Source organism: Gymnoscopelus microlampas, assembly GCF_963454915.1.
Source record: "Gymnoscopelus microlampas genome assembly, chromosome: 20".
Classification (NCBI taxonomy): Eukaryota; Metazoa; Chordata; class Actinopteri; order Myctophiformes; family Myctophidae; genus Gymnoscopelus; species Gymnoscopelus microlampas.
This window is the reverse complement of record NC_139957.1, coordinates 27710736-27735292: the sequence shown is the minus strand read 5'-3', so window position 1 is coordinate 27735292 and position 24557 is coordinate 27710736. Positions and strand designations below refer to the sequence as shown.

General features: G+C 40.0%; 1 protein-coding gene across 1 annotated transcript; it reads left to right on the top strand.

Moving 5' to 3' along the window:
- The first annotated feature begins 9162 nt into the window (after positions 1 to 9162).
- On the top strand, positions 9163 to 24399 carry LOC311036196 (snake venom 5'-nucleotidase-like). Its single transcript, XM_084044735.1, has 9 exons — positions 9163 to 9608; positions 12030 to 12252; positions 14713 to 14901; positions 15251 to 15451; positions 16406 to 16560; positions 17727 to 17835; positions 17962 to 18111; positions 20125 to 20325; positions 21837 to 24399. The coding sequence occupies exons 1-9, from the start codon at positions 9270 to 9272 to the stop codon at positions 21995 to 21997; spliced, it is 1728 nt and encodes a 575-aa protein (XP_083900861.1). The 5' UTR covers positions 9163 to 9269; the 3' UTR covers positions 21998 to 24399.
- The last annotated feature ends 158 nt before the right edge of the window (positions 24400 to 24557 follow it).

The following is a 24557-nucleotide window of genomic DNA, read 5'->3' as shown; positions in this document are numbered from 1 at the left end:
TGGATGATGGAACTGTGTGGAACGGAAATTGCAGAATCCATTTGGGAATCTGAGGACTGGAAAATAAATCCACTGTGTACAGTTAAGTGTTCTCTCTATAGCTGAATCAGCGCTGTTTGTGCGGGTCCGTAGCTTGGACCTGTACCAGCATTTAGAAGTGCTGAGGAGAAATCAAGTATAGAACTGATCCATCAAGCCATGGTAACGATGCTGCCGTCGTACCTGTGTCAATACCTGGCGGCCATAGCTGAGAGCCCGCCTGGGAAGCCAAAGGTCCCAGGTTCGATTCCAGGCCTCAGCAAAGTGTCGAAGTGTCCCTGAGCAAGACACTTATAGCGCCCCCCCGAGGCGCTGCCCCCGCACCGCCCACTGCTCCTTGATGGATTAATGGCATTTACTGTGTTTGCAAATATACAGTGACAAATAGCACAAAGGAGTGTGGACTTTATTATTATTATATTATCAATGATGTTGTTGTTCTGGTATTTGCTGGTAGCCTATCAATACAGGAGCAGTTAGGGGCAGTGGTGGAAGGAATACAAAAAAAAATACTCAAGTAAATACCCCAATCTAGAAATTCAAGTTAAATTACACTTAAAAGGTCTGTATTCACTATTTTACTTCAGTAACAGTAAAAAAGGCATCAAAATATACCAAAAAATACTCACACTTTTAAAAAAGAATCACTGTTGAGGTGCTGACGACTGGACAAGGTAATTGACACCTTAGAGCAGTCTTAACAAGGTGAATGACATCAGCTGGAGAGGCCGGTCTGACTGTATTTGTAGTGCACTCCCCATCCACTGGCCCGGGCCACAGCCCAAAGAAAGAGAAAATAAAGAGAAAAAGAAATAAAACGTGGGACAAGACAAAGAAGACTAGGACAGGACAGCAAGAACTCAATCACACTGTTGGAGGGAGTAGAGGCTAAACACACACACACACACACACACACACACACACACACACACACACACACACACACACACACACACACACACACACACACACACACACAAAACACATTACATTTGTTCCACAACTTCGGTGCCAAAACAGCAAAGTCACAGTCGCCCGTCCTTACTGTGCTAGACCGTGGAGTCTTCATATACAACTGGCTGTCAGATCGGAGTGACCTGAAGCTGGGAGATTGATCTAAAAAGTTCCACCAGGAGGTGCAAGATCGTTACGGGCTTTGAACACAAACAAAATAATCTTAAATGTCACTCTACGCTTCACTGAGAGCCAGTGGAGAGAGCAGAGACAAGGGCCGGTGAGATGTGTTCTCTTAGCTTGGTGCCTGTATGCAGCATTTTGGATCAGCAGACGTTTGAGAGATCCATCAGCGAATCCAGCATAGAGGACGTTACCGTAGGCATAGTCCATCCGTGAAATGATTAGCATAAGGACAACTCTCAACAGGTCACTGGAAGAGAGGAAGGAACTCAAGGAGGAACTGACATTCACCTCTGTGATGTCATAGGGGTGGCAACCATGTACTGTAAAGGGGGAAAAAACACAAAACACACTCCAACATCATGTTTCACTTCACTTCATTAAAACGGGATTTGGGGGCAGAATCGTTGAAGTGCCCCATTTAACTGTCTTGCTCAGAGACACCGGTGACCTTCCAATTCTCAAACTACCCACTCAGCAACGGCCATCATCACACTGAAGTTTAACTGCAAAATGTACCACCATGTATGGCTAATAACCAGCAGACAGACCTTCCTCCAAATATGGAAACCTTTTTGCATCGGACGTACAACAGCCAACATTCTCTTCAAAGGCCACAGTGTCCTTGCATGACATAGAACACTTCACTCTATTCTGGGCATGTCATATAAGGTGAACAGTCAGCAAAAATAGCAGATCCGCAAGCTCACAATATGTCACGATGCATTGTAAACTTATCGATCGGTTATTTTCAGCAAAGAGATTTGATGCAGAGGTAAAGAAGGAGATCCTGGGGGTCCCTGGTCAAAGACACAGGGTTTAATTAGTTAAACACAAATATTCTAAGCATGTCTAGCGGGGTCTGGTCCCCAGCTAAATCATTGGTACTGTAGATAGGAAGCATGCAAATGGATCCATTTGGATCCATTAAGTACACTTCAGAGTTAAATTAACACTGAGGATTTTGCTGTGTAGATTGGGGTCCCAGAGATAAAAATCATGTCAAATGGGGGTCAGTGGCCTAATCCCTAATACTGGGGGTCCTTGAATTAAAAAGGTTGAGGATCACTAGTAAGAATTGTAAGAATTTGTAAGAATTCGACAATCCAGTAATAGCCTATTGATCGTCAATGGTGTGAATGTCTGGGCGAGGCGATGAGAAGTGACGCAGTGTCACTTTATTGACTGTGGAGGTGAGACCTAAATGTCTCTAAAACAAGTTTCATGTGTGTGTGCGCGCGCGCGCATGTGTTTGTGCTTAATACCAATGTGTGTATGTGTTGAGTGCAGTGAAATAGTGAGAATGAGAGGAAATGACTGGACCAATGCCCAAAGGATAGAAAAGTGCTATTATTGGTGATGGTGGTGGTGGTGTTGGGTGAAAACAGGAGGTGTTAGTCACTTAAACCCTTTATACTTTATACGTCTTACAACAAATAGCGAAAATGGCCGATCTACAAAGCCATGCATTGTGAGCTTGTAGATCAGTACAATGTTTAGGTATTTTTTTACTTTACTGGAATATTTCCCACGTTCAATACTTTTACTTCTACTCCACTACATCTCAGAGACAAATATTGTACCTTTTACTCCACTACAATAATTTGAAAACTAGTTACTTTGAAGATTTTGAATATTATTACAAAACATACATTAAACACTTCAACCCTACATATACTTTGGCTATTTGAAAATAGCCGATCTACAAGCTCACAACGCGCCGCTTGTTCCTGGTTAAATAAAGGTTGAATAAAAATAGAGAGAGAGAGAGCACTGCATGGTTGGGTACAGCTGCACTTGATTGATTACTTTATTTAGGAGCACATGAAAGAACAGTTTAACATAAGGTCAACTAAATAGGATTAAAAAGCCCATGAAAGCCTAATGGCTTGTTTCAAATGGGGTCCTTTTGTACTCAATTCATAGTGACATTAAATGACAGACAGATATACACTACTACGCAGATCATATAAACCGTTTGGAATTTAAAAATAAGAAAAACAAAAATATGTACAGTAAAAAAAAATCATCTTGCCAAGCTCCACACTAAGATGGTGGAAGTTAAACTTATTCTCTGCATGCAGTTATAGAACCTGTACCTGATAATTACAGTAGATCTGTTATTTTCGAAAATGTTTCGATAATGACAAAAATAGGTATGTATAGCTTGTACGTAGTTAAGCATAGGAATGAACAAGGGTCGAGGACAGAGGGATGGGAAGGATCAGGGAAGGAGGGATGAACGTGTCAAAGGAAGTAGGAGGAATAAGAATGCGATGAAACGATGAGAGTGGTCGAGGATGAGGGACGAAAGGATGGACTGAAGGTTGGAACGGAAATTAAAAGTGTGTATGAGGCACAACCTTTGTTCCCCAACATTAGCTTTAATTACATCATTTGTCAGATGCTCTGAGCTGTCAGCCAATGACGTCTTAACAGCAAGGATGTGTCTAACAAGGTGCCTCATGTAAGACCACTCAGAATGTTATGGAAATAATATATATCCAGTCGAGGTGAAGCTGATACAAAATTATGTTTATTTGTCGAGTCCAACCGTATCAAAAACAAGCATGTTTCTCCTCAATGTCCTGTCCCCCCGTAGCCCAAGAGGGCCTGTACCCTGAGCTCACTCTAGGTGCTCCTCCCAGCCCTCTTAAAATAAGTCCCTCTCATATCTTTTCTCAGTGTCTTTATACCTCTCTCCCCAGCCAGGCCCAGGGGGTACCATGAACAAGAAACAATAGGTGTGGCATGGCCATGTACATAGCTTACATAGAGTAGGAATAAACACAAAGGATGGGTCTTACCCCCTGGCCAGGGAAAACCAATGCTTTGTCCCCTGAAAGGACACCCACAACAGTGGGTGTGAGGCGAACGGCAACTCGTGATAAGCAAACGATCAAGAAATGGTAGATCAATATATGACAGTCCAATATTGCCATAACAAGAACCACTAAACTAAACTGTTGGATGCTAATGGTTTACTGTAGTGGTGGAAAAACATTTTTTTTTAGTTAAGTAAAAGTATCAATACTGCAATATAGAAATAGTTACAAGTAAAAGTAAAAGGAATTCAAAATGTACTTGAGTAAAAGTGCAAAAGTATTGGCATCAAAATGTACTTAAAGTACCAAAAGTAAAAGTACTACTATTATGTATGAAAAACTTTTGAAAATCAGATCTACAAGCTCGAGCTTGTAGATCAGACGGGGCCTTCAGAAAGCACTATCACAAGCAGGGGCGCGCGCGCGTGCACACACACACACACACCCCCCCACACACACACAGACAACCTATCACTCTATTTCAGACGCAGCCTCGCCCCTTGTTCCTGTCTCTTGTCTGTCCTATGATTGCCCTGTTCTTTTTTCCCCTTCCCATTGTCAGAAGTCTTGTCTGACAATGGGAAGGGGAAAAACAGGTCAACCGGTCAACGCAAATATTTTCATGTCAAGGACCCCCAAATTGATACTGCATATTTTGATACTATATTTGGCCACAGACCCCCATTTTAAAAGAGTTTGTGCCAGGGCCCAAATAAGAGAAGATTTGTCAAGATTTGTATATATATTTCAAAAATAGCAGATCTACAAGCTCACATCGCGTTGCGATGAGATGCGTTGTGAGCCTTTAGATCTGCTATTTTCAAATAGCTGAAAAATAAAAAGGGGCTTATGGTAAGAGTTCCTGATTTTGATGGGAACCCCCTCAAGGGCCCCTGGGGGTTTTGAGATCCAGTGATATAAACAACGGTATTTATAGTTTACGATAAGCTACGTAACCTCTACACGAACCCCCAATGAGAGCTTTTTTACAAGGGTACACAAGCTGATCACTGATCTGTTGAGACTGACTGAAGAATAATGTTGAGCCGGATATTTGACTCCATACGATTCAACCTTTATGCACTAATGCACGTCAAATGAAATTGATGGCTTGTTTTATGGATTGACGTTGATGGCACATCCCAATCACTTAGCACACACACACACACACACACGCAGGCACAGCCACACACGCTAGGCTACTGTAGTACCCCGCCGCCTCTCTTACCCTCTTCTCTCTCCTTGTCTTTTTCTCCCCCTCTTTTTCTATAATGGGAAATAATATTTTCTATAAGACAAAGTGAGACCATAATATGAAAACAATAAAGAGGCTATTTGGATTAACCAATTCTCATTGCATCCTCAGCAAGTTTTCCTGTAAAATATGAAATGCCAGAAAGCTGCGATTTGAGTGGGGTTGCCTTAATTCAATTTGTGCCTGAATTCAATTTCGTACTCAGGGCCGGGCAGTACACAGGGGAAAAGGAGGGGGAAAGGAGGGGAACAGTATCCCCATAACACACAAATAATTCAGGGCAACCCAATTGTTTAGCATAGATTTCGGGTCGAAATGGGAAGGAACACCACAATTTCACCTCTATGCTATGCTTTTGAAGAGTGACTGCATTAATCTGATGTGAGATCAGTTTAAAAAATGTGTTTCTCGTGGTTTGTGAGATTGCTATCACATTGTCAGGAACAGGTGTCAAGTGCAGGAGCTCAAAACAGATGCAGGAGATGTGATTCACATGAACTTTACTTTGGGCAATGCGCATTAACAACAATGACTGAACTCAAACATAACACTTAACACTGGCAACAAGAAACCTGACACATGACTTATGACCCAACACTAGGCATTGTCAGAACAAGCACAGTCTTTATAGTCTCAGGAGCTCGTCATCCAACCAGGCTCAGCTGGTCCTCACAGGTAACAGCACTCAGGGCAATCAGCAGTGGTGTAAAGTAATTTGAGTAGGCTACTTAAGTAAAATTTTGAGGTATTTTTGCCAGACCCAGAGGGTCGGCCTACATGAGGCTTTGTCTGTCCCTCTTTTGTCCCTCTTTTGTCCATATATGGCATAAATGGGAAGACAGATACACAGACAGACGGATCCCTCTTTTCCTCTTTTGTCCCTCTTTTCTCCATATATGGCATAAATGGGAAGACAGATACACACGTCATGCGATGTCCGGCCATTCAGATTTAAACCACTAGGGGTCTGGCAGTACCAGGTCTCCTGGTTCTAGTTTACTTTCTTAAGTATTTAAAATGTTCAATACTTTTACTTCTACCCCACTGCATCTCAGAGGAAAATATTGTACTTTTCTCTACTGCAATTACTGTATATGAAAACTTTAGTTACTAGTTACTTTGTAGATTTTGATTATTATTACAAAACGCACAACCACTTCAGCCCTTGTTAGGATTTAAAGTTCATACTGGAACCACAAACCACCAGGAAACAAAGGTTGCAATCAAATATCCAGTTTATTTAGCCGGATAATGATGAATAGGGTTGACATTGGGTTTCATGATGATGCCATGGTTCTAAACAAAGACACAAAGAAACAAACTATAATATCATGCCAGATAAAATATCAAACATAAATATGGCCTTTAAATTATATTATACATTAAGGTATATCATCAAAATAATAGGCCAAGTATTTATTTCATAATATTAAACATCTAAATATCCATATAACTCAAGTTAATCAATTCTTAAATATAATCATATAATCCACATCACTAGAAGTAAAACACTGGAACTTACATTATACCGGGTTTAACAGACGTATGGCAAACATCAGTGGTACATCAGCAGCACACGGCAAACACAGGCCGGCTGCATGTGTTTGGAAACAAAGGACAAGAGGGGAAATGGGAATCCAGTCCTGCTTTTATTCACCTGTTTCCTAGGCTTTTCACTTCCTGTGTGTTTCCACTTCCTGTCGATTTGATCCAATGAAATGCAATGAAACTGGTCAGATGACTAATGATATCCAATGGAATCCAACAGGAAGTGGAAAACACACAGCCTAGGAAACAGGTGAATAGTGGGAGGAAGTGAGGTCACCACCACAGGTACCAGTCTGAATCCCATTGTGGTGTCTCCTTGTGGAGCCGAGGGGAAATGAACCTTGCAGTTTCTGACAGCCCTATATAATATATTTCGGCCATTTTCAAAAGATTAGTTATACATTTTGAACTTATGAAATTAGACATTCTGCACAATGAGTACTGTTACTTTTGGTGCTTTAAGTACATTTTGATGCCGATACTTTTGTACTTTTACTACATTTTGAATTTGGGACTTCTACATGTAACAGAGTATATCTACATTGTAGTATTGATACTTTTACTTAAGTAAAACATGTGAGTACTTCTTCCCTCACTGGCAATCAGACTCCTGGAGCAGAGCAAGGGAGGGGCAGAGGCTCACTCTGTGGACAACAGTCAACAATCAGGGACAAAACGGGGGCACAGTGTGCTGCGCACAGACAGAGACCGTGATCATGACACAAATAGACTGTGTCGTCTTCTCTGGGATGGGTTGTGAGTTTTTCAGGACTTTACTGAAAGATTATGGCTACACCAAAGTGGCCTCATCAGGTGTCTTCTTTGTCTTATCGTGTTTTCAAATATAATTTATTTAGTCAATAATGGAGATAATTTACTTTCACAATTCTCTTTTAATCAGTTTAAGTTCTTTCTTCCTTTCTTTCTTCCTTTCTTTCTTTCTTCCTTTCTTATCATAGGCTATACTGTGTTTTCAAAGAGCACACCATTTTAGTTAGCAGAACTGAACAGAATACCCTATTGGGCCTACCTTGAATTAGGTGTATTAACTTGTATTTCAGTGTTATCCAATGAGCAAGTGTGTTCATGCCATGGCAGGTATTTTAAGTGAGCTTCAGTCCCATGTGTTTTACTTTACTTCACATATCCACTAGGGGGTGCTGGTGAAAACAGGAAAATCTATTCAATAGCACTGAGGATTTTAATGTAATATTAATACCAGCAGCGCCACAACCCATTCAGGTCTTGATACACATATGTTAAACAGATGTGTGTTAAACAGATGAGTCAAGGAATTTAGAGCCTAGAATTCATTTCAGTTACAAAATTAATCTGGAATTTCACAACAAGCAACACTAAGATTCTTCTTCTTTTCACATTGTTTCACACAATTATTTTCCTGTTGTTTGTGGACTTAATTGGGACTTTTAATTAGGATGAATTGCACTGTTTCAGATCAATATATTTCATATATGTGAAATGGAAACGTTAGATTTTTGTATGAAACATTTGCTTCCCATTAAAGTTTTCATAAATTGTATCAAGCAATGCATTTGGAAATGAGGAAAGCATGTATTAGCCTAATTTTAAGCTACATGTTTTGCAAATAGGCCTACATAGGGACATAATAAAACGAGTCCAGACATGTCTCGTTTTACAACTTTCGTCCAACTTGGAATTCAGGTTTTGGGCTAATACAGTAGACTTATATATTATATGATGTCACAGGCAAGTTGCTCATACTGTAGCTACTGTGCCAGTGGTGTGAAGTAACTAAGTACATTTACTCAATTACTGTACTTAAGTTCACCTTTGAGGATTTTTTACTTTACTGGAGTGTTCCAATTTTCCATACTTTTACTTTTACTCCACTACATCTCAGAGGCAAACATTGCACTTTTTACTCCACTACAATTATTTGACAACTTTAGTTACTATAATTACTTTGTAGATTTAGATTATTATTACAAAACATGCATTAACCACTTCAGCCCTGAAAATAGGCCTGTACCAAAAGTAGGAAACTACTTGTTATGCAGTCCCATTTCACAAGTTTTCAAATGTATAAAACGTACAAAAATGTTTTGAAAATAGCAGATCTACAAGCTGTCATTGCTACACATTGTGAGCTTGTAGATCGGCTATTTTCAAATGGCCGAAAATATATAGAGCTGAAGTGGTTATGTATGTTTTGTAATAATAATCAAAATAATTGTAGTGGAATAAAATAGAAATATTTACGTAAAAATATTGGAAATTGTTAATACTCCAGTAAAGTAAATGTACCTCAACATTGTACTTAAGTACTTCAGTACATGTACTTAGTTACTTTCCACCGCTGCTCATCCTGCAGGCTATAAACTCAGCAGGCAGCTGGTTTTGAACCTCAAACCTTTATGTGACTAATAGTATCACGTTACTGTTGCTATACTATTCACTTTCATTCGCCATTTATCCACGACAAGATGCGGACTCAGAGCGCACGCGTTACCTCCCTCTGTGTACTTCTCCTTCTTTTGAACTATTTAGACAAAGTGTCAACTTTCGAAGTCACGCTGCTTCACACGAACGACAATCACGCCCGGATCGAGGAGACCAGCAGAGAGTCAGGGAAGTGTCCAGAAAAGGGACCCTGCTTCGCCGGCGTCGCCAGGAGGTTCACGAAGATCACCGAAGTCCGAGAGAAGGAGCGACATGTGTTGTTACTGGATGCTGGAGACCAGTTCCAGGGAACCATCTGGTTCAATTACTACAAAGGAGAGGAGGCTGCGTATTTCATGAACAAACTGGGTTATGATGCCATGGTAAGATAAGTGCATTGTGGCTTTAAATGTCAAAGAGTTCAATAGACACTCAAAATGGTTAATTGTAGGCAACATTTAGGCCTATGCTTAATTATTTTGTTAATGCTTTTTATTATTATTTATTAGCAATCTTTTTTTTTTATAGTGGCTGCAATTTCCTTCCTTATCAGTCCAGTCAGGCAGACAGCCACTATAGACCAATTATTTGTTTACTAACATTGAGCCTGGACGCACAGGTGATTGTTTCACGCAATCAATTCCCAACCTGTTTCGGGGTGCACTGGTTTCAGCACACCCCAACCCCCTCTTGTGTGTGTTGGCTAGTGAGACGCGTCCTAACGAGACCTGATATAATGGGTTTCGTTGCGCGCATACTGGCTGCACGCAGCCAGTATGACGTCGTCTGTTAAGGGGTCTATATCTCTTTAAAATCATTATAGACTAGGGTACAGCAATTCTAAAGGCAGCCATTCTTTTGTATCACTTTGTAGGCTACTTATATTAGCCTACCCTGTGTTTTATTATAACTTGTTGTTTGTTGTCTCCGCCAGGCCGAAGGCATGGCCGAGAGTATGTTTTGCACCCTGTCTGTCTGTCCGTCTGTCTGTCTGTCTGCCAGCTAATCTCTGGCACCGTTGGCCCGATCGCATTGAAACTGTGCACGCACACTCCCTGGATGCCAGAGCCTCAGCAGAACCTCTGCCCCAAATTTTTCAGATTGGCTAGTTATAGTGCCACCAGGAGGCCAATTTTTGCAAAACTATTTTTTTGATATTACTTACAGATTTTGTCCAAACATCACACAAATCGGTACACTTATCTCTATAGTCATTAAATAAAACTGGTCTGTCGGATTTTTCATATTCCATCTTGATTGGCTATAAGATTGGCTTCCAAAATTTGCAGGAGTGGTCCGTTTTTAACAAAATGCCTCAAATCATGAACACAGCGTGTGATTGCAGTGAAATTTTGCTCGCACATTGCCACTAGGCCAAGGAAGAAATGCCACCCTACATTTTTTCAAATCTACCTTATGGTGGCGCTATAACAGGCCGATGCACGTTTTTTTACCTATAACAGGACTGATCAACGTGAAACTTTGCACACACACTCCCTAGAGGGCAAGGAAATCTCTTCCCTGCATTTTTCACATCTGCCTTTTATAGCGCCACCAGGAGGCCGATTTTTGTGAAACATATTTCTTGATGTTACTACGGATTTTGTCCAAACATCACGCAAATCGGTACACATTATCTCTATAGTCATGTGATCAACACGGATCTGTCCGATCTTTCACAATCCATCCTGATTGGCTAAGATTGGCATCTAAAGTTTGCAGGAGTGGCTTGTTTTGAACAAAATGCCTGGAATCATAAACGCAGCGTCGGACTGCCGTGAAACTTTGCTCGCACATTTCCACTAGGTCGAGGAAGACATGCCACCCACCCCACATTGTCCTGTTATAGCGCCACCAGGAGGCCGATTTTGCCCACAATAACCTACCTGACCTGGCGGAGACCTGTGCCTATACACCAACTTATATGACACCATACTTGTATGAGTGTGACAAATAAATCACTGAATCCATCATTCTGCTCTCTACCAGTAGCCTATGATATGCACTATATTGTATTATAATGCTTTTTCCTGTATATATTCTATATAGGCTACATACTGTATTAGGTGTATCTACATTTGTACTGTATTAGTTATTATTAAGCAAGCACCTTACGTCTAGGCCTATATAACTTAGTTTTAGTTATAGGCTACCCTACACCATCATACAGTATATTGTACTATAATATATTTCACTGCACATACTGTAGACTACATGTATGCACATGTGACAAAGTCTTTGAATATTGTTGTCCTAAAGCACCTTTTTACATCAATTTGCCGAAACAAAGAAGCATTGATGTTTGGTAGGTCACTCAAGAATTAAGTGGAGGGGCACACAACTGAATTTGGACAACTGCCCCACACCAGTCTTTAGGCATTCTGGGATGTGTGAATGACCTAGTTTAGCACTAGTTAGTGAGGTAATATTTACCTATTGACCTGTACATTTTTTTGATGTACAGAGAGGGCAGCTGTTACACTTTTTGTTTGTAAATTATTAAATATATCACATCTAGCATGATTTTTTTTTCCAAAGATGTATTTTGAGCTGAGAAATGGTGTGAATCCTGTCTGTCTGTCTGTCTGTTTGTTTCAACATAAAAAAGGGGAATGTGCACAAACGTTTGTTCAGATGCAAAGAACCTGCATGTGTTTGTTTACTGGACTACTACTGTTGCACTGAACACATATATAAACAGGTGGTGTGGTCATAGAATTGTCATCATATATAATTTGTGTCAAAAGACCATTGTTTTGTGAAATAAGACAAAACATGACTTGACCACTTATTTTACTCCTCAGGCATTTGGAAACCATGAATTTGACAACGGTGTGGAAGGGCTCATCAAACCCTTTCTTCAGAAGATAAACTGCACTGTGCTGAGTGCCAACATCAAACCTGACAAGATTCTGGCCCCGGAAATCAGTCGTTACTATAAGCCATACACGGTGATCAATGTTGGCTCTGAAAAGGTGGCTGTGGTTGGATATACCACCGCAGAGACACCAGTCTTATCCTTACCAGGTAAAATATGTATTCCGTTAAGTTATAAACTGTCATTACACTGTGTGATGTATGAAACCCTAATGGGTATGCTGGCACTTTGTCTGATTTCATTTGCATGATTATTTGGAGTTTGTAGCGTAGCTAGTGGCGTAGCCAGAACGCTAGCGTAGGCTGGGCAGGAGCGTGTGAATATTTTAGTTTTTTGGCAGGTTTTGGGTACTTTTTTTGCAGGTTTGTGACAGATTTCAGATACACTGTTATCAAAATGGCTGAATATGATATTTGAAAAAAAAAAATGAAAAAAAGTATATATATATATATATAAAACTCTTTTTTTTTGGGGGGAGGGGCAGAAAAAACAAATGGGTGGGCCCAAGCCTACCTATGCCCACCCGTGGCTACGCCCCTGCTAGTAGTGCAAGGCAAAGTTCTGTACAAAGCATCAATGTCTCCTCTTACATTCCAGTCAATATTGTTTGACCCAGGAAAAATAGCAATAGATATCATTGAAGATTTGAATTAATCTCTAGGTACATCCGAATAAAATGTTAAAAGTATACCATTATATACTATAATTGTGTTATAAACCATTTATTATCATGGAATTTTCTCTACATACATATTTGTCATAGTATGTTTTTCCATAAAACTAAGCATGAAACATGCCTTGACTGTAGTAGGCATAATGTAATCTTCACTCCATGTGCTCATCCAAATGTTATCCAAATATATTTGCACACACACCTGTGCACTGTGAACAGGCTAGGTATGCACTCCTCTACACTTTTGAGTGTTAATTCAACTCAATGTCAACTCATTTGGACATTTTCAGAGTTATACTGACACTCAGACCTTAGTGAGTAATCTTTGGTTGTTGGCAACTCGCTGTTTTCCAGGTAATTGTGTTTTACAGTACATATTATGCTGAAACCAAAGCATTGCATCACAGGTTACATCCATTACAATAATACATTCAAAACTTCATTCAGCAAAACGACATCGGAGACACTTCTGTCTATGAACACGATGGGTGGCTTCACTTCTCCAGATGTTTTTGTCATTAATTCTCTCACCTCACCATGATCCTTCATTAGCTCACCAGCTGCAGATCATTATCAATCAGACCCAGCCACTCCCACATTCCTTGCCATTTCACCTAGCAGTTGCAGTCCCTGTTCCGTGCCAGATTGTTTTGTGTGTTCAGCTCCATAGCCTCATTATGGTTCTGACTTTCTTGACCTTCCTGTTTAGCCCCTGCCTGTGTTCACCAGACCATGGGCTATCTGCCTATTCCTTATTGGATTGTTTGTTTACCCCATTGGATGATTAACTGGTTTGAGTTTCTTGTCTGTTGGTCTGAGTTCACAAGTAAAGCACTGTTACCAAACTTGACTGTTTGTTAACTTTTGAGCGCAGCATGCTCTTCCTCAGTCTCAGTCTACGTACTTTGTGAAAGTTTTTCCTGAGAATATACAGTAGCACCCTGCTCTACAGTAGCCCTACAGTGCATAATGACCATCCATCCATCATTAATATACACCCAAACATCCTCCCATTTTTATACAGCATATTAAGTCATCTGTTCTAGTCCCTCCCAACTTTATGTCAGTATGATAGTAATTTCACCTGTTTCTAAACATATTGTTTGTATTAGCTTTGTGTTTGTATGTACATTACATAGTAGTATATGCATGGGTACAGCAGTTTTGTGTACACATGTAGGCCTACAGTACATGTCTATAGTGCCTTTCACTCCAAGCACTGCAACTATAACTATAAAGATATAGTAAAAAATCAAGTGGATGAAAGAGTTCACACCACAGTGTGTGTGTGTGTGTGTGTGTGTGTGTGTGTGTGTGTGTGTGTGTGTGTGTGTGTGTGTGTGTGTGTGTGTGTGTGTGTGTGTGTGTGTGTGTGTGTGTGTGTGTGTGTGTGTGTGTGTGTGTGTGCGCGTGCGTGTGCGTGTGCGTGCCTGCGTGTGCGTGCCTGCGTGTGTGTGCCTGCGTGTGCATGTCTGTGTGTAGCGTCACTGGTTCAGGAGTTTGAGTGGCCGTCTGGCTTTGTGTTGAAATGTCCTTGAGCAAAACAATTGACCCCTGTAGCCTTGCATGTTACCTCTACCATTGCCATGTGAATGGGTGGCTTTGTGTCAAAATGTCCTTGAGCAAGACAATTGACCCCTGGAGCCTTGCATGTTACCTCTACCACTGCTACTGTATGTGAATGGGTGAATATGAGGCACGCTGTAAAGCGTTTTGGAGGAAGGTGTATGAATGAACCATGTATTTTAACGTTTGTGTGTGTGTACTGTACGTATGTAATGTAAACTTGACCTGAGTTGTACTTGAATCACTCTTTTTCCCCTCTACATCAAATCGCTTTGCCGAATATAGCCAATCTACTATTTTCTGCGGTTCAAGTGGTCAAACATTGTGCTTTTCATTTATACTTTGTCATTCTCTGACTCCTGTGTTTTAGGGCCCCACTTAATATTTGAAGATGAAGTTGAGGCGCTCCAGGTGCAGGTTGATAAATTGGTGACACTGGGATACAATAAGATCATTGCACTGGGTCATGCTGGTTTTGAAAAGGATAAAGACATTGCCAAGCGAGTGAGAGGGGTTGACGTGGTCATTGGAGGACACAGCAATACTTTCCTATACACAGGTATTTTGTACTATTCTACTCTACTCTATACAGCTGAGTAATGTTTTGGATATTGAGCATTTAAGAAGTTAATTAAAGCTACAGTCTGTACCATTTCATGTACGTTGTCTCTCTCCCGACATAGAGAGCTAACTGCAACAATGTCTGAGCTACAATAAGGATGGCACATCTGGTGTCCAATCCAGTGCGGCGTCTGCTTCAAATAACTTTACTGACTGAAGCTGTGTTTTAGTTCAACATGTTTTTGTTGACAAATTCATGACAACACCATATAGAGCAAAAATAGATGAACAGCATCTCAGCAATTAAGACTCACCAACTATGAATGAAAACTGGTCTTTCTCTGAAGGTACTACACCACCATCCAGTGAGGTACCAGAAGGTCCCTACCCCTTAATGGTGAAGTCTGATGATGGGAGAAATGTCCCAGTGGTTCAGGCCTATGCATTTGGCAAATACCTGGGATACCTGAAAGTCACCTTTGATGAGGCTGGAAACGTGGTTCAAGCTGTTGGAAACCCTATACTTATGGACAGCAGCATACCTCAAGGTAGACTTAATCAACAGTATCTGAATATATGAAATTGTCAAGCTGTACAAATGCTCTTCTAAAGAATCTAAGTCAAATGATGATGCTATGGGATGAGCTGTTAGTTGACTGGGTAGTGAATCCATCACATAATCATTATGTCCATGGCTTGATTCTGTCGTGAGCTGTGTTTTGCATATCGTTTTGCAAAATGATATGCTGTAGTGTATATATGTATGTATATAAATTCTGATTTCCACCTCGCCATTACATGCACAGGAAAGGGAGTGTCCTACACAGATATGCAAACAAAGTCCAATCAATATTCCTGTAGTTCTTTTAAAGCACCGCACATTAATACTGTAACAACACGTACCAGTTAGCTTAGTAGTCTCTCTTCCTTTGAATTTCTCACTCTGTCTGTCTTTTTCTGTTTCTCTGTCTGCTGTCTGGTATCTGGTAGGAACAGTGTGCTCCACTTCACTCTGTGCCCACACAAATTAAAACACCTGTGTGCCTGTGCTTCCTATATGCACACCCTGTGCATGTCAATCAAATGCCCGCTACCAAGTGTCTAGAAAATAGAACTACAAATTAACCAAAATAACATGCCAACACCAAAACATAAAGTGTGTTTATGTGTCACACTGATCTTATAAAGTAATATCAGTTTAAATGCTATCAAATGTGATTAACCTACACTACTTGCGTTAAAAAGCATGTTTCTGATTACTAAGGATGTAATTTTTAGTGATTTTTGCTTTAATTAATTTAAGCAACAACAAAAAAAAGCAAATGCCTTTTGATTGATATACCAGTAGATTAGACTCTGAGATGAAATTATCAACATGTTAATTGGTTTACTAAACTTATTCTATTGTATGGTACATCACACAGAACCACAACACAACCTAATCCCCAATCAAGAATTATTTTCATTTCAGGTTTTCATAAAATGTTTTTGAAATCTTCTAGATCCAGATATTCTGGCTGATATTGACAGTTGGAAGCTTAACCTGGCTCAGTACTCTTCCCAGTATGTGGGACAGACCTTGGTGTACCTCAACGGGACGTTTGAAGAATGTCGATTTCGGGAGTGTAACCTTGGAAATATGATCTGTGATGCTATGGTAAGCACGTACTGTAGAGCGAGAGTTAATTCACTCATTAACATCCATTCATATCATTTGCATGCACCACTGAGGCAGAATAACTTAGATACAATGAATCATATCCACAGCGTGTCACATAAAAGTAGTTGTTTTCCTACAATTTACAATTAAGGCATTTAAGACCAGAGCGACGATTTGAAATTTGGAATAGCAGAGTAAGCATGCACTCTGGTCAATAAACAACACGGTAAATGTAAATAATCTCATAGGTAGAGTGCAGAGAGAACAATGCAGTGCCTCAAAGAAACCAGGATACAGGTAAATAATCTAGCATCATGTTTGGGCAACACATTTGTAGGATTTGTGGCACAAAACCTGAAACGGCCTGTTATAGCACCACCATGAGGCCAATTAGAAAGATTTGGTTGGTTGGAGGTTCTTCCTTGGCCTTCTGGGAGCGTGTGTGCAAGTTTCACAACAATCGGTCCAGTGGTGCTCGAGATTAACTGCTCACAGACAGACTCACAGAGACAAACAGACAGACAGACAGACAGACAGACAGACAGACAGACAGACAGACAGACTCACTGAGAGACAGACTCACAGATAAATAATGTGGCACGAAGGGATAAAGGGAGATAGGAGTGCTAGGGGGAGTCTGAAGATGTGAGTCTTCAGACAACGGTGGAACATTGGGATAGAGTCTGCAGTTCTGACTGCAATCAGGAGTTTATTCCACAGTTTCATTCCACAGCGTTGTCCAGGGTGTGTTAGGGAAGGCTCAAACATTTATCCATTTATTATTAAGTGGAGAAACCCTAGCTCTGGATGAATTGAACATTGTTTCAACCTTTGTGTGTGTTTGCGCATGTATAGTGCGTATGCATGTATATGTTTGCAATGCATAGCACAAGTATGTGCATGTTTGGTGAAAAATCCTTTTGTTGGACTAGGAAGGTGAAAACATGCCTTAACAAGAGACCCTTGGCCTCTGTTACAATGACATTAAGGTAGGTCAGCTTTTCCTAGGAGTGATCATTTTCACAGACAGTGCTTTTGACTGGTTTCTCTTCTCGATGTCAAGTCTAGTAGATTGAACTAGTAGATACGATTGAAGCTTGATTGACCTTCCCAACAGTATATCTCACTGACCGTCTTTAATAAAGCTTCTTTACCATTCGTAGGTTTATCACAATATCAAGTACCCAGATGAAAAGCAATGGAACCATGTGAGCCTGTGTATGCTGAATAGTGGTGCCATAAGGAATGGTATCGACGAGCGCTATAAAAACGGTGTGCATGTTTGTTTCATTTTTTATAAAATGTATACAAATATATATTTTCACAATATAATTGTGACCAGCTAGACATAAGTAGAAATCCCATGTTAACTGTTACTCGTGTCCCTTCAATTTTCAGGTACCATAACTATGGAGGAGATTCTCTCCATCCTGCCTTTTGGAGTAACCTTTGATGTGGTCCAGCTGAGCGGGTCTACGCTGAAAAAGGCATTTGAACACTCCGTTCGCAGATATGGCCGCAATACAGGAGAATTTCTACAGATTTCAGGTATGTGATCTCTGAACCCCTATTTACACCCCCATCTAATACTGTCAAACAGTCCATAGGCTTGCAGATTGATATCGATTTTTACCTTCTCTGAGCTATTTGGGTCTTTATGGTATTACTCGTGCTGTTGCCCACAGGGGAGAGTAAGTAAGTAAGCAGGGCGGAGAGGCGTGTTGTTGGTATCGGTGGTGCCTATCCCCTTTTCAATGCACTAGACCACCGTTTCCTAAACAGTGGGTCGGGACCCATCTTTGGGTCGCGACCAATTTTTATGAGTCGCAAGTAAATATCTATTTCTTTCCATTTCTTACATTTAAAAATACTTTTTTTTTTTTTTTTAACACCCCACAACTTTTCATCAATTAAAAACAATTCCAACGTTTTTCAAAAGTATTTTATAAATACAATTTAAAAATCTAATCATTTCCATAAAAAACATTTTTAAAAGGTTTAAGAAGTAGTGAAAATAGCAGATCCACAAGCTCACAACCCGACACGAAGCGACGTGTTGTGAGCTTGTAGATCTGCAATTTTCACTAGTTTGGGTCACGGGCAAACGTCTAATTTCTCTTTTGGATCTTGCTAAAAAAAAAACACTGCACTCGACTCCTGGAAGATGGATTGCTGAGGTGGAGCGCAATACCTACCATCAGCTCCCAGTATTTACTTATTTACTTAGTTATTACTTTTTAAACGTTAGTAGACTTTTAACTCAGCACCTATTGTCGATGTGAGACATACATTATAAAGCAGCTTTCAGAAGACTAGAATAGTGCTATACAAATGCAATCAAAATGCATTTCACCATTTACCACAATACACTATGAATACCCAACAATTGTTTTACTTAAATCTGCTACAAGGAATTTTTCACTGTTTATTTACCAGTTTCAATTCTATTTTGATGTCTGTCTGACCAACAGCAGCAAATGGGACAGTCAACGAAAAGAATGGATAGTATATGTGATTCCAAACATTAGGCCAGATCTCCTGCAAAATAGGAAATCTTTTACAGTACACAGGGGGAATGGGAGTATTTACTGGTCCCCGGGGGAAGGTAAATTACTTTTCTGCATTAGCAAAGCAGAAGGCAGCTCAGATGAGCACAGGGGGCGGGTGTTAGGGGTGTGCTCAGGGACACTTCGACATGTAGACTGGGCGACATTCCTATTCCCGTACAGCCTCTCTACACCACTCAGCTATGGCCACAGCTATGGCCGCAAACCACCACATACCTCCTCATTTACATCTTGCACACAGATGTTTTTCAGCAACACCAAAACAGCTCTCACTCTTCTCTTCAAAACAAATGCAGTGTTTATTGTGGGAAAATCCCCAAATCCACTGCTTTAACGCATCAAGACCGGGAACGCATCCGTGTCATTTTAAGATTTCTTTGGCTATTAGTGCCGCGCTATGAGCTTGTAAATCTGCTATTTTTTTTTAAATTGTGGAAAAATGTGAGGAAATCTTTGAATCCGATCTGTGCTTCTGGGGGTCCCTGGATCAATATATTTTGAGATGGGGGGGTCCGCGGCCAAATACATATAATTTTGGGGATCCTTGACATGAAAAAAGTTTGAGAACCACTGATATATAGCAACATACGTTTAAAAAAAAAAAAATATTCCCGGTCTTTATGGGTTAAAGGGTAGTAAACTGCTACTGCATTCATGCACTGCACTCTGGGTTGAAACTTTTCAGTGTGTTGCACTTCTGGCCACAGGCCAGGCATTGATGTCAAAGATTAATCAGTAACACCTGCTTTTTGGGGTGTGGCTAGAAGTGCAACATGCTTATCTCAACCCATTTGCTAGTCTTGTACTGTATGTACATGTTTAAATGATTACCTTTGGGTTGTGTAATATTGTCTTAGTTATAAACAGGCCTTGCAATTATTCAGAATGAAACCATGAACTGCTATGGACACTATCGGTTCCTAGCAGTTGTAGAAATGCTAACCACGCTTTCCATATGAAAATGTCCCCAACACATTGTTTTTTCTACACCTAGGAATTCAGGTGATGTTTGACCTCTCCAGGCCTTCTGGTCAGCGTCTGGTGGCCATGTCTCTGCTTTGTACTGAGTGTCGTGTTCCCCGCTACGAACCTTTAGACCTGGAGAAGAACTATAAGCTGGTTATGCCTTCCTACATAGCAGATGGAGGGGATGGCTTCACCATGATCAAGCAAGAGAAACAGAAGCATGATACAGGTGAGAAAGAGGCGTGTTCGGTAATCATGTGAGGTGAAAGAAAATAATTTTTCTTATTGGGCTTTTAATCAAAGACAATTCTTAAGTATGTCTGTGAATGTACACTTTTATCTGGTTGTAACATAACGCAAAAACAAGCCATTTAACAGCAAATAGGTGGAGGAAAAGGCATGCAATGGATTGTGTCCATACTGTATAGGTCAGTTGATATCGGTGAAAGCCAGGATACGGCAGTGCAGATGCTGATTTTACTTTTGTACTGTGTCTGGCTGTGGTCTTTCTCCCTATAGGCAGCAATAACAAGGCATCTTTTCAACATTTAAAGACTCTAATAAATACTATTGAGTATCCCTGTCTGGCAGACACAAATAGTTTGCAACAACACTTCAGATTCAAGTTGTCCCATTTCCGTCTTCCTTGATTCATTGTTCCAATCCATGTCAAATTTGTGTTGCACATTACAGCATGGAGTCCAATATTACTCAGTTTAACACTGATACCCCTATTTTGGGCATGTCAATATAGCTAAAATGTTCAGGAATTTCAGAAAAGCTAAAATATCCGATCTACAAGCTCACAATACGTTGTAATATATTAATAAACAGAAAATAAATTGGATTTTGTTTCTGTTTCTAATACTCAACTATGCGTGGATCCATTGTCTAAATCAACACCACATTTTGGGAAAGCCTTCATTCACTAAACTAGTTATTTTTCATGCTGCCAAGTACAGATGCCAAGAGCATACAAGCCAGATGGAAGATAAAATCCTTTCTGTTTCTGTCAGTTCTTCTATTAGCCAGGGTTCGATTTGCTGGAGGGGATGGGGGTCATTCCCCTGATCATTTATTTTTTATCACCTCACCTGTGGAGATGTGTTTTATCCCTGATTCTGTTCAGACTGAATTAAATATACATGCATTTCCTTTTGGGATATGTAGTCTGTATGATATGTTTGATAATATCACAATGTAACAATTGAATTAATAATGTATATTAACAACATTCCTGGCATCCCTTTTCGGAGGGAATTGTATAAATGAGTAAAGATTTGTCATCTTGTCATACAAAGTATAGCTTTACTGGTTTAGAAAATGTCTCTCCACCCTGCCCCCCCCCCTTATTTTTTTTGACAAATCAAAGCCTATTCTTTAGTTTTCATTCTAGCACAAGACATGGTCTTTTCTTTTTCCAAGGTCTTTTTATTGGTATAAGGCAGGGTCTTTGTTAAAGAAACTGACTGACCAAAAACAGACTGTAGGGTTTTATTGTTTAGCACAGAATAAAACTATTGTTCTATTGTGTTTTGGTATTGTATGTTGTAGTGATTGAAATATGGTGATGTGTGTCTTATGTGACTCATATGAGAAAAAACTTAAACTGTATCCCTGAAAAAGTTATTTAATGTTAATAACACCTCTGCGTGATCCGAACGTTGCTGGTCTTCAGACGGTGTGATTTAGAAAGCAAGGCAATAAATCAAGTAACCAAATGATTCCCCCTCTCTCCAGGTGATATGGACATTGCTGTTTTATCCAAATACATCTCAGAGCGCAAACGTGTGTACCCTGCTGTTGAAGGTCGAATCAAGTTCAGGAATTCAGCTGTACGTGAGCGGACTAGCATTCTTGTCTTGTTGCTACTGGTCCTGTGTCTGGCCATTACCCTCTGATTGTGACTGTATATTGAAATAGATAGCAGAACCTTACAAAGGACATGTGAGGCTCCACAGGCAAAACAGGCTCTGGGACATTGCCTTTTCATCCTGTTTTAACCACACACAGACAGGCTCACATACCATCACAATTACGTTGGTAACATTAGCTTGTGGGCACATGAAGCACTGAAGGAAGGACCTACTTGTGTCCACATTTCAGACATCAAAGACTGGTAAAACTGACTAAGTACAACCGAGAACTCTGAAATTAGTTAATAAACAGCAACAGATGCTATTTGTAAAGACTGAAATTCCGGAGGAAGCTGAGACTTGTGTTTTACTTTTACTAAGCTAAAGCTGTTGTTACGGTGTGGTGCCGAAGGGGCCAGCCACCTAGCACAGTGTTTCTCTGTGTCTCTCGGTATCTATAGTATTTATCTCCCCACAAAAGTAGACCAATCACAGTGATCACACTGATCAGCTGATGCTGCTATATGCTCACTCAGAGATGGGCAGTATTTTGAAATGTTTGTATTTGAAATACTATTTTGTAATTTGTATCAAGATACTTTCATATCTTGTATTGTCTGTATTTTAAATACATATTTTTTACCCACATTTGTTATTTGTACCTATATGTATTTCCGCCCATCTCTGCACTCACCTCACGCTGCTACGTGTTTAAACTACAGCAAACCACAAGACCAAGCTCCATAGCACATGATAATTAGCACACAAAGCTCACGTTAGTCCGTTAGCACATCATTGATGCTTCGTTCACTATCTACATACCAAGTAACTTGCTATCCATAGCTGCCGATTGCACAGGGACACCATGCCATAATTAGACTGTGTCTTGCTTTTACAATGATGTTGTCATGAATTATATAATGTTTTTTGTTTTGTTGATTGCAGTGTTAACTAGGAGGGCAGGAGTGAACAATGAATGGTTTACAATACGTTGTCAGTCTGTCTTACACTTAAAGGTTTATTTATCATATAACCCAAATCATGTAGCACAACACATTTAATGCACCAACAAGTGAATAATGTAATAATAATAACTATTACAATAATGAATCTAAAAGCTATCATCTGGTGATTATGTGATCATTGCAAGTGGCCTGCTAAAGAGCAAAGATGTCAGATGTTCCAGAGGAAATTACACTTAATGAATGACTGCTGAAAGAAGAAACTAGATAAATAAAGGAAAAATAAGAAAATAAATATATATTATTTCTCTATTTTCTTATTTACTTTTGTTTATTTCCTCATTACGCAACCTATATCAGTGGTTCTCAACCTTTTCAGGCTGTGTCCCCCAAAAATAATCATATTTGAACTGGGGACCCCCATCCTGACAAGCACTTGGTATTGTAGGCATTACATTTAGTTTGACACGGTTCCACAGATGAATATTGTGAAAATAGCTGATCTACTGTAAGCAAGCAAGGCGTTGTGAGCTTGTAGATCGGCTATTTTCACAATTTTTGCCTGTCTTATAGTATTTGAGGTATTAAAAAGGTCTTAAAAGTCCTCAAATTGTCACTACACTGTCATCTGGGGACCCCCAAATCATGTTGGGACCCCCTGAGGGTCCTGGCCCACAGGTTGCGAACCACTGATCTTCTATATGATCATGAGAGGTCTTTCAATCTATCGAATGTATGTCAAGATGTCACCTTACTCCCATTGGTCAATGTATTTTAGAGCTCACAGATCGATTACTTCTCCACACTGGATGCACACTTATTACAGTGGTTGACTACACTGACTGCTACTATACTTTATTACATGGCTTGGTTGAATACTCTCCGCATCATGGGCGACCGGGCATTCTGCTCCACTGAGGGAATGCCCTCCCCAACCATTTGAGAGCCCCACAACCCACCGATGCTTTAAAAACTCAAACTTCTTAACAAAGCTTTTACTTCGTTTTTTTCCCCCCTAGGTCCTTTACTCTATGCCTTAATTCTTTTTTTTATATCTACTTTTTACCCCATGAAGGGTCAAATGTTGTTGAGTGTTTTTTGTTTCTGCCTTCCCTTTTTTTTATGCCATTGTTTTTAAACCCGGTAGCACTTTGTAATTTAGAAAAATGTAAAGTGCGTTATAAAAACATATTATTATTACTCGATTTTGTTTGGACAAATGGCATTCAGCGGTCTGTTATTTCTTGATAGGAGACCTGCTTTGAAGAACAGACCGTTGCTATGTCCGCAGTGCTTGGTATTTGCCATGGATGGCCAAGTAAACAATGTAATTATAACAGCTAAACAGTACACTAAAGAATGTTTTTTAAAACATTCAAGGCAAGAAACAGTAACAGAATTTTGATTCATATTTGATCAGCACTTCGTACCGGAGTTTTGCGAGCTGGCTGTGCTGCACTGGACGTACCTCATTGTCATTATCGAATGGACTATTTTCTTTACTGTACGGAATGAAATCCTTTTTAAATCAATAAAAAAATGTTGTTATATTTTGTGTCAATTATTGATTTGTTTGTAAGATAACCATGCAATAAGCGGCATAATGATCCGTGGGCCGTCAATAGGCCTACTGAGAAATAAAC